The following is an 11,070-nucleotide window of genomic DNA, read 5'->3' as shown; positions in this document are numbered from 1 at the left end:
ATGTCTTAAGATGTTTCTTAAAAGAGTCAGAAGATTAAGGTTAATTTTTTTTTATACAAATACACATCTTTTATGCAGATACATAAATCTAATTTTTGCAGGTGAATTTTTTACAGGTACACAAATCATATTTTTACAAGTTACAAATCAAAAAATTTCAGGTGGGTTTCGACACATAACTATCTTCATATATTTCATAAGTAAAGATTTATGTTTTGCCAAACATCTGAGTTCCTCTGTGTTTACAGTAATTAGGTTAATAAACTCATGCGTGAGGAGTCTCATGTCAGGTCAGTCCCACGGTGATTGAGATGTACAAAAGAAATGCTTGGATTTCCAGCATACTCGCAGGTTGCTACATCTGGATTTATTTGTGTGTATGATGTTTTCTTGATTTGACCTTGTGTCAGTAAGAAATCTACACAAGTCTTTGTACATGAGGCCCCTGGTGAATGGACATCCAGTGACACAGAACCTTGTCTCTGTACTCACAGTATTATAACTGCTTTTGTCCACAAGTAAAAACTGCTTTTTGCTGCAGCGTTGCGCAAAAAATTTAGTTTATTTCAAATCTGAGAAATTCTAAGCTCAGGGCTTTACTTCAAGTGTGATTTTGGATGCATCAATATTCAGCCTTCAGTTTTTAATCGCCCACTCACTTGTAACCAAATCAAATTGTGAGGTGACTTAAAGATGTCCAGCCCTGGACAAGCAGTGCTGTAGCCTCAGATATTTTCTGATAAGGAGAGCTCCTCTGCAGGTCTCAAACACAGTTGTAGTGCTTTATGACACAAAATAAACTAAAAAGGACTCTAGACACTCCTGACGTGACAACTCTGCAATTCTTTTGATTGAAAATTTGTCTCATAGAACTTTCGGACATGTTCAAAATTGAATTGACAAACAAGTGAGCTTCTGAGACTAATGTAGGGAAACTGAGCTAAACAAATGTTTCAAGACATTTTGGAGATACCCTCACAAATGCTGTTCGCCAACTGCTCTCCTCCAGTCACAGCCTGGTGAAATACTGTTTATTACACTAATGAGTGTCTAATATTTTAAACAAGAGAGAGAAAAAAATAGTACTACAAAATTATACTTACCTTCTCTACTTCCTCAGTCCACAACTGAAAAGCAAACATAAAGAATAGAGAAAAACATAAGAACTAACAGGAAGACCAAGCAGACATGATGCCATATTGTTCATATGAAAATATTTTGTTCCATTAGTCAGTGAGATTTAGCTTTCATTCTTACAGAAATATTGTGAAATGTTCCTTTTGTACAATATTTCTCAAATGCAACTGTGGTTTGTTGAACTTGCAAGTTTAGAATAGGAAAACTGCTTGCATCAACAATTTTCTTAATTTATCAGAGTGACTTGTATTCTGTATTTCAAATCCTCAGAAATACTAAGAATAAATAAGTGTCACACCTCCCAATGTTCGTGATCCCATTCAGGCAGTGATTAGACTCCTTGGATTTCTTGCAGAAGGGCTTTGCTTTTTCAAGGTTTCATTTCTTGTCATTTTTTGGTATGAAGAGGCGCATACAGTAAATGCAAATTATCACCATCAATAACCAGTGTGTGCYAACGTCCACCACACTAAACTTCCCAATGTTTGTGATTCAGTATTGCATATTTTAGTTGGCAATTGTTTTCAAGAAAGAAACAAGTTGTCTGAGTTAGTCATAAACACATGATACTATGTTGGTTTGGTTGACGGTGATTCATTAGTAATACACTCAGGCTGTTAAAATCCCTGTTTTTTCATACTTTAAATGTAATTACATGACAGAAAGACTTAGCCATGATTGCAGAGGCAGAAARTAACAGACTGCATTAACCTGTATTATTGTAACCAATAAATATTTTTGTGCACATGTACTTTTCATGGTCTGCTGCCTAAGGCAGAGACAATGATATACGCTCAAACAATGAGGTCAGCTGACTAMCTGAATGTACTSAATGACCAGGTTATTCCATCAATGATTGTTTCTTCCCTGATGGCACGGCCATATTCCAAGATGACAATGCCAGGATTCATAGGGCTCTTATTGTGAAAGAGTGGTTCAGGGAGCATGAGACATCATTTTCACACATGGATTGGCTCTACAGAGTCCATTGAGAATCTTTTGCTGGAGAAGGTCAGACTCTACCATCATCAATGCAAGATGTTGGTGAAAAATTAATGCAACACTGGATGGAAATAAATCATGTGACTCTGCAGAAACTCATCCAAACAATGCCACAGGGAATGTGTGCTGTAATCAAAGCTAAAGTGCAACCAAATAATGTGTGTGACCTTTTTTTTTTGGTAGCAACTTTTTTATTTGGCCAGGCAGTGTATTTGCCCAGGTCTGTTCCTGTGTCTAATATATCTCAAGAAATACTGGGCAGATTTTAAAGAGGGTGTATTTTGTATTTTCTAGGGACATACTTCAATTCTATACCTCAATCAAATAACTGTTATCTTCAGTTGTTATGTAAAAGCTGTATATATATATATATAAAACTATATATTTGACTTTATATCATAGTCTATCTAAACACCTTGAAATGGGCCTTTGTCTCTTTAAGAACCTGCCATTTCTGACACTCCCACTTCAGCATGTTTTCACAACAATGCATTAGGGGAGGAAGCTCAGCTGGGGACTGAGCCCCAGGGAGGAGTTTGGTACAATAGATAGTGCTTTATACCAGCAAGCAATTTCTCAAACATTTATGAATGAGTCAAAGAAACATGCTGACTGTTTTTGATGAGGGAATGACATTAGAACATGATTTAAAGCCCAAAAAAGTCAGCTTTGCATAATATCCCCCCTTAATGAAACTCTCAGAAAGTGATTGGATGTAGAGTAAAAAGAGCATTTCAGCTGAATCTCTCATAAGTAAAGATGGGCAGAGGTTCACTGGTCTGTTAAAATCAAACAGATCAAATTAATTTCAGAATAATGTGCTCATTGAAAACTGGGAACATTCTGAATATTTCATCATCTACAGAAAATTTTTATGATTTTTTTGGAGAAAACTCTAGGCTCAAAGAACACGGCTGTGATGAACTTTCAGGTAGAGCTGAATTAAGAGCACTTTTTATTTTATTGTGAACATCACTGTATTATCTGTAAAGACACAGAGACTCATTAAAGCTCTATCATGCAAAGAAGAAGCCATGTATGAAAATCATCCAAAAACACCACTCTGGGTCAAAACTCGTTAAAATGGCCTGAGAAAAAGAGGAAACTTGTCCTGCGGTCACATGAATCACAGTGTTTAGAAGCAATAGATCCCACATACTCTCTACTAAAGAGGAGGGAGACCATCTGCCTTGATATCAGCACAGTTCAAAGATGATGAATCATTCAATGAACAAGAATGAGACAACTCAGACTGCTGTGAAGAGAAGAGTGGATGCTTCACAATAGAAAACGTTCTCATGTGTATAAGAGGTGCTGTTATGGTCAAATTAAAAAATACCCCTACAAAATCTTAGTTTAAACATTTGATATATTCCTGTGTCTCATTGTGAAAGGGGTTTATGAGATTGCAAATCTTGTATTACATTATGTTCTTACTTTTTAAACATTCCAACTTTTTTAGATTTTGAGTTGAGTTCTTTCTATCTCTGGTTAACCACATTTCTCACATGAAATAGAAATCCTTAATCTTTTGCTACAGTTTTAGCTGAGAGAAAAATACTGTGAGGTAAACAAAAATAAAGCAAAAAAAATAATAAYGATAATTAGTGGACAATTTTGAGGGTTTAGAGCAGTGGTTCCCAAACTTTTTATCTTCTGACCCACAAAATATCCATGGCAAAAACTTGTGACCCCAAATATTACTGGTCTGAGTACACAAACTTTGTTAATAACCCCAAAAAAACCATAGCCTTTTTGACAATCTAAACAGGTTGTACAGAAATATAAATACTTATTTATTCTTATTTTGTGTTTAATAGTTATAGGGAAAATATTACATTACCCTTTCAATTGATTCCTGGAGATTATCCAAGGTGCTTCATGACCCATAATTGGGTCCCAAGCCCAAATTTGGGAACAAAATGCAGTGGTTCCCAAACTTTTCAGCTTTTGACCCACAAAATAACAGTAGCAGAGACCTGTGCCCACAACTATTTTTGGATGATGAACATTTGTATCAGGTCAACTAAACATGGGCATAGTAACAATATTTTTTATAGTAATGTGAAGAAATTTAGAGTTAGGGAGATTAGTACTGATGTTAAAAGCACAACACTATATTTTTAAGTTCTCCTTTTTGTAATGTTGACAGTGTTTAATCTATTATGTCTTGATGGAAATAGGTATAGTTACATGTCCGAAACATCTTTTACAACACATAATTAAACGTTTGAATGACATTAGCTGAGAATTTTGTCTGAATGCCTGTGACTCAGCCGTAGGTCAGCAGGGGGTGAGCGAAAGCATTGAAGAAACTGTTTAAATACATGAACTTCCTGTTTTTCGGGCAGTGTGGGTTTCTTGTCTGCTTCAGTGACAATAAAGCTCACTCAGATTCCAGAGTTCTGGTGTTGTATAGTTTCATTCCTCCWACAAATCATTTTATTTAACATTTGTGTTTATCGGCTCAACTTCAGTTTATTGAATACAAATTTTCTTACGCTACATTTATCCATTTTAAATACACTAACCTCACTCCTTTGTAACAACTAAGGCAAAAATGTAATTAATTCAGAAAATCTTTTCAAGACCCCACCTTGATGTTTCGGGACCCCACTTTGGGTCCTAAACCCAACTTTGGGAAACACTGGTTTAGAGGACACGTCAGTTGTTGTATTTTTTTAGTTTGTATTTAGTGACTGATGTAGACACAGAGACCACAGTCCAGAAACGTTTTCTAAGAAATAAAAGCACAAAACAAATTTAAACAAGTTAATGTACAGCCCTGTTCTGGGCTGAAGAATTTCTTTTATTAGAGTTATGACAATATTCTACACGACTGCAGTCGTGTAGAATATTGTCACAGTGTGACACAGAGGTCAAGCAGTGAGGTAACGCATTTCATGCGTGCTTTGCGTGATGACGTCAGTTGGCAAAAGGTCTATTGGCCTTTCTCTAAAGGGGCACACCTCCTTCACAATAACACACTGGTGGTTTACAGAGACTGGTATCACATAACTCTGGTGTGAAACTTGAATTTAATGCCTTCTCAGGAAAGCAACAAGGAAGAAACCTTTATCCCATGCCACTGACTGACCTGTCATTGTAATGAGACTTATGATGTGTAAAATTCAATAGGGTCATGGTAACACTCAATTTGGATAACGTGTGCAGATAAACATTACRTAAACTCTTTATTGTTTCTATAACAATTCTGTACAATTTTTGGCACCTAACTCAATTAACAATTTTTTGTTTTATTTTAACTTTTTTTACATCAAAACATTTAGCTTGTTCTGGATATTACAGCTATGACTTGATTTCTGTATCTTGTTTCTTGCAACACTGTCCCCCATAAGGTGCTGATAAAGGCACGCTCTGGGCAAAGTGATACATTGTGTGAGGGTCATGTTGGAAACAAATTATGATTATCTCTCAGATACAGAATATCACTATTTAAGCAGGAGGAAGCACTAACAAGTGATTCTCCAAGTCTGATAAGAAGAGTTTCAATATTTAATTTTAAATCTTGGTAATACCCAAGGGTCTTTCATTGCATTGGAATGAGCCAAGTTTGAGCTCTGAGAGTGATTTATGGAAGGAAATCACCCCTTGATCAACTTGATCAGAGAAGAAGTCCACTTGCCTCTTTAGGCTGTACAACAGCAAAACATTTTGTTGATGATGCATCAGTCCTGAGATGCCACTACTTCTTTCCTTTCTGACATCAAAGGAACCGCAACTAAAACCACAAGGTTGCCCAATGTAAACTCTGTGATTTTAGGAAGAACGTGATTCGTCTTAACCTTCAAAATTAAGCTCTCATATTTCACTGCGGAAAAAACAGCCAACCAATCACATCAGTTGTTAAAGATTCAACTATAAATGAGTGTAAAAGGTCAATAGATTCAGCTTTCTTAAACTAGGCACAAGTCACAAACATCAACTGGACACACAGTAGTCTCGATTGATAAATGTGTTATCGATGAAGGCATACGATTGTCAGACACAACAGGTGTGAAAATGTATTTTTACCAGCAAGGTCATTGACTCGTTTTACAGGAGTGTAATGCTGGAGCCTCACTGATGCAATTCCCGAGCCAAGCCACACTTGAAGTACAGTACACTGTATGTAGGGMTGCTCTCTCAGATAAGACTTCTCTTGGTGTTGATGTCTTAATTCAGGAATGTGAAAAGTCTTATCTGAAGCAGGAAAWCTCCCTACAAAAGTATGGCTGTTGGTGCTCCTGTCTGACTCAGAGTTATGTAACTACGGTTAAGGATTCAGAGTCTGAGACCTCAGTGTCTTCTGAGCAGCAGGGCTGTTGTTCATCATCATGGGGAAATTTCCAGGAATTTTAATAAAAACAGCTGCAGGTTCCACTTTCTGTTTCATTTATTTATTTATTTGTTTATTTATTTTTGTTTTCTAGAACTTTTGGCAACAATTACTAGTTTTTTGTAATAGAAACAACTATCAAACTTTCCATTGTCAGAACTGATAACTTTTCCAACTTTGATAAAACTGACAACCAGAAAGTGTGAAACATCTGAATGTTGAAACAAGAACTTATTTTTAGCATCGTAGCTCTGAGGCCAAATGTAACTTTATGAGGCAGAATAAATTCATCAGATAACACTGCAGGTACTCACAGTTTTCACTCTGTTTGTGAAAACAAGATGAAACAGCCTCTGGACAAGAGAATAAATTCCTGCAGAAGAACCAGCTGATTGGGCTGCTCTTTAGTTTCCACTTTCTGAGCCAAACACCAGCAATCAAATAAAATCTCATTCTCTTCAGCAAATTATATTTAAATGAGTTTCTTGTTGCCTATAAGCCTCTTGTACAAATGGCAGCTTTAACAATATTGCAGTCTGAGCCTTGGTCCAGAGACAGAGCTTGCAGGAGTATGCCTACTGAGTTGTATTATCAACTAACACGCGCCGAAGCATAAAGTCCAGAAGTCTTTTAACCACTGCAAAGTGTTTCCTACACCTACAAAAAGCAGTTACTGCTCTGAACCCCAACACCACACAGATCTGAAACAGAACAATGCTTTCTTTGTGCAAGTCTTCTGCTTCTCAATATCAGAAGTCTAAGCTATCACAGTGCAGTGTGTGACCAACTAGAAATGACATCAACTAACAAACCTCTACCCCCAAAGAGAGTTTAAATAAGGGGTATCCAGTCATGGTCTTCAGGGRGCACCATCCTGCAAGTTTTACAGGTTTCTCTTCTCTAACACACACACAATCAGTACTCAGCACTCACACAGCAAATTCTCTGTTACAGTTTAGATCAGAGTTACAGTAAAACATTACATGTTCATGTTTGTTTGGTGTCTTCTTACCGCAGAAGCACTGGCAGAAAGCACATAGTTGCGAGGTCTGGTTTCATTAAAATCTGGGGCCACCTACAGAAACAGCAAAAGTTGTTTTAATTTTTGTAGCATTGTGCACAGTTTGCATAAATTAAATAAAAACAAAATATCAAGAAATGTCAAGAATAACAATCAGATACAAAACATTTATTTTATACTGATATGTTGTCACATAAAACTGTGATAAAGGAACTAAACGTTAAATATTTAAAAAACATTTTCAGGTTAATCTCTTAACTTGAAATATTTTTGGATAAGCCAATAGTCAAAACATGATTCAGATGGTAATTCATATTATTTACAGAAAGTGGAAGTTTGGAGTTAACAGCAACTGACACCCTTTCAAAGGTGTGTCTGAAGTAATAATAAGAAGGAGCAGAGAGGTGATGCAACAGCTGTATATAAACAAGCTGTGAGAGATTACTGAAACTATTGACTCATATGTCTTTCACTGACCTGAGTAGACTCCTGGAAATGGGAGAGTAGTTACTGTATATTAATAATGTCAGATTACAGTAAGCTGCATCTTAATCATGCATGTGCAAACATGCAAATGGGTTGCAAAAGTCTGCTTTTGTCAGTTTTAAAATCAGTTATAAGAACCTGWAATAGACAAAAGGTTGGTCTATGAAACAGACCAAAAATGTCTCTTAACTTTGGTAAAAATGTGGAACAATGCTCATTTAGTAGTTTTATTTTGTATCAAAAAGTGTTTCATTTCAAAGAAAGACATTCTGAGATTTATGGATCAATGAATAGATCTATTTTTATTCACATCAAGCAGTAAAAAAGTATAAAAATTTAAAAGAGACAAACAGAAGCAGAATAAAACTGCATTCATGCTCAGGCTGGGCAAACATCTTATGAGTTTCAGTAAGCTATGCCAGACCTGCCTCCGGATTCCTAAAATTCCTGTCTAATCAGGGACGGTAATCAGGTCAAACACTGTCGTCATTCTGCCATATCAGCAGTGATGTTTGTGTGTGGCACAGCAGAGTTCAAACGTTTGTATTGAAACTTTTCTTTTGTTTACATGTGCTTGACATTAAAATTAACACTTTGCCAAACTTTATGATGGACTTGTGACCTGTACCCCGCCCCTCACACTGTGACTGCTGGATATGGGCACCAGTGACCCACGTGACCCTGAAAGGAATAAGCGTGCACAGAAAATGGATGGATGGATTTGCCAATATATATATATATTATATATATATATATATATATATATATATTATATATTGGCATATACAATATATAATATATACAGTATATATATTTGTTTTATATTCAGTTTTTTAACTAAATAAAAAGAACTGAATGAGCCATGAATTATTCATGACCGACTTGTTCATGATTGCATTTTCTATTTTTATTTTTTAAACAAATGATGCCATTATGTGTGTGATCCATTAAGTCTTCAGGCATATGATTGTGTTGTTTAAAAAAAACAAAAACAACTGATTCATCTGAAAGTACACTGGGCTCCGCTGCCACCTGCTGGTAAAACAAGATGTAAAATAAATAAGCATGTCAATATGAGGAGTATGAACATAGATTATAAAATGCAAGAGTTCGTAGATTTAATGTGAGCTATAGCAACAGTTCTCTAAATATGTCTGAAAACATTCTATGAAAATAATAATCAGAAGAGACAAAAATTAAATCCATCTTTTAATGTTTCACGACTTTTAACTCTATTCCTCCAACTCTTAACATTCTGACCCCTGACAGGTAAACTTGCTCCACTGCTCAGTTATACTGTTTGCTATTGTACTATTTTATAGATTTTCCTGTTTGTCTTAAAATCATCCCACTGTCTAATCCCACCATCAGCAGCCTATTGCTCAAAAAATTTACAGAAGACAACATGATCACAGCTTTAACTCACCTAAAGCATTGAGGAACCTTCATGAACTTCAGCTCTGCCAATCGTTGTTGTATCAAAAACTTCCTTTCAAACTGAACAACTGCTACCCATGACTGCACTATGGTGGTCAGTGTGGTGTAACCAGCAAAACGCCTCAAAACAAAAAGAACTAATTACAAGCAGATAAAAACTGATTCACAGCTTCTGAACATGCAAAAGGACCACATGGAGCCGGTACAGGCCTCCAGTTCCTGGATCCACACAAGAGCGACAAACTTAGAGAGCTAAAGCCAGCATCTTAATGGGCTGCAACTGTTGGGAGAACAGTTGGAAAAACAGCGTTTAAGAGGAGGTCTCCAAAATGTCTTGAAAATGTTGCAGAGGTTCCTTGTGATTCACAGAAGCCCAGAGTCATCACAGGCATCTCAAACCTGTGGGGGGGGGGGCCCTTCCTAAAGCCGTCCGAGTTGCTGAAGTTTCGTGCAGCACCCCCCACCTCTACCTACCCCCACCCCCGGCTGAAGTGAGCTGAGAGGAGACTGCTGCAAATGAATCACGCATGCGCAAAGCTGCTACTGCTTCTGTCTGGTTTACAAAGCGGGATATAATATTTACTGTAATGTTTTTTTCTCTGTAAAATAAATCTCTGGGTCAGCTGTGTTTGACTCACAGATYAGTCACTGCTTCACCTCATCCTCCCTGTGCCTCGTGACAACAGACTGCAGATTAAATTTAAGATTCCCACAAATTTAATTTATGTAGATCTAATCATTGAAGTCATAAAATTATTTTTATTTATTAAGTTTAACTGCAGTTCTAAGCATATTCAGTGTTTTTATTCACTGTTTTCTCTTCATCAACTCTCCTATAGCTCAGATCACAATTATTGGCAAACATCCAACTATGTAAATTAAATGATGACGTCATCTAGTGACTTCCAGCGACTTTTAGAACAGCCAATAGGGACTTTTCTTGCTCAGGAGTTGGCAACACTAAGCCAGGATGAGAGAACGTGGCAGCTAGCTTATTTTGACAAGCTAACATTTTTGATCGTTCTAAACAAATTATGTTTTGTAAAAAGTAAAGTTTCATTACACACACATAATGATTCATGACATATTTCATTTAAAATGATCAAGTCAGCTCAGTCTGGGACTGACTCGTGTTGTCTCTCTGGATTAGGACACAGAGTGCTTTACCGCAGCCTCAGCTGAGCTCTGTTCGCCTCACACCACACCAGCCCCAGACAGAGGAGGTGGAGTGCTCCGACAGTCTGACAGAAAAACCCTGTTCTGCAGCTGCTCACAAGATAACTATTTTAGATCAGAAAAAGTGTTGGGTCTTGTTTGACTGAAGTTCGGGTCCGGTTTGAGCTGTTTTGCATTTCACAATGAGCTGATCGTGGACATGCAGCTGCCCCGCTGCGCCGCTCTCTGCCTTTTCTTCCTTCTTGTTTACCTCTTTCTGCAGGATGTACAGCGGGCTGGGGTATGTGTGTCTGTGTGTGTGAGCAGCGCAGCAGTCAGCTCTCCCCACCCGAGGCTGAAGGAGAGTCAGACGATCATGGTATGCTAACTGTTCCAACCCCTGACTGCCACAGGGGCGTGTCTTAGAGAGAGGCTTTTATATCAGAACACGGCCGCTGTGACGAAACTGTGCAGAAGACACGTCACCGTGGAG

The 11,070-nt window shown here is 37.3% G+C and overlaps 1 protein-coding gene across 2 annotated transcripts in view; it reads right to left on the bottom strand.

Annotated features, from left to right (window-relative positions):
- sh3glb2a (SH3-domain GRB2-like endophilin B2a) overlaps positions 1–11,070 on the bottom strand; it is a 40,420-nt gene that overhangs the window by 14,874 nt on the left and 14,476 nt on the right. For both annotated transcript variants that reach the window (XM_014028514.1, XM_014028515.1), the window contains 2 exons: positions 7,491–7,553; positions 1,104–1,127 (listed from right to left, as the gene is read on the bottom strand). In XM_014028514.1, the coding sequence (XP_013883968.1) occupies positions 1,104–1,127; positions 7,491–7,553 (87 nt within the window). The remainder of the gene's footprint in view (positions 1–1,103; positions 1,128–7,490; positions 7,554–11,070) is intronic.

Source organism: Austrofundulus limnaeus, unplaced genomic scaffold (assembly GCF_001266775.1).
Source record: "Austrofundulus limnaeus strain Quisiro unplaced genomic scaffold, Austrofundulus_limnaeus-1.0 Scaffold774, whole genome shotgun sequence".
Classification (NCBI taxonomy): Eukaryota; Metazoa; Chordata; class Actinopteri; order Cyprinodontiformes; family Rivulidae; genus Austrofundulus; species Austrofundulus limnaeus.
The sequence above is the reverse complement of the archived record's forward strand: the minus strand, read 5'-3'. Positions and strand labels throughout refer to the sequence as shown.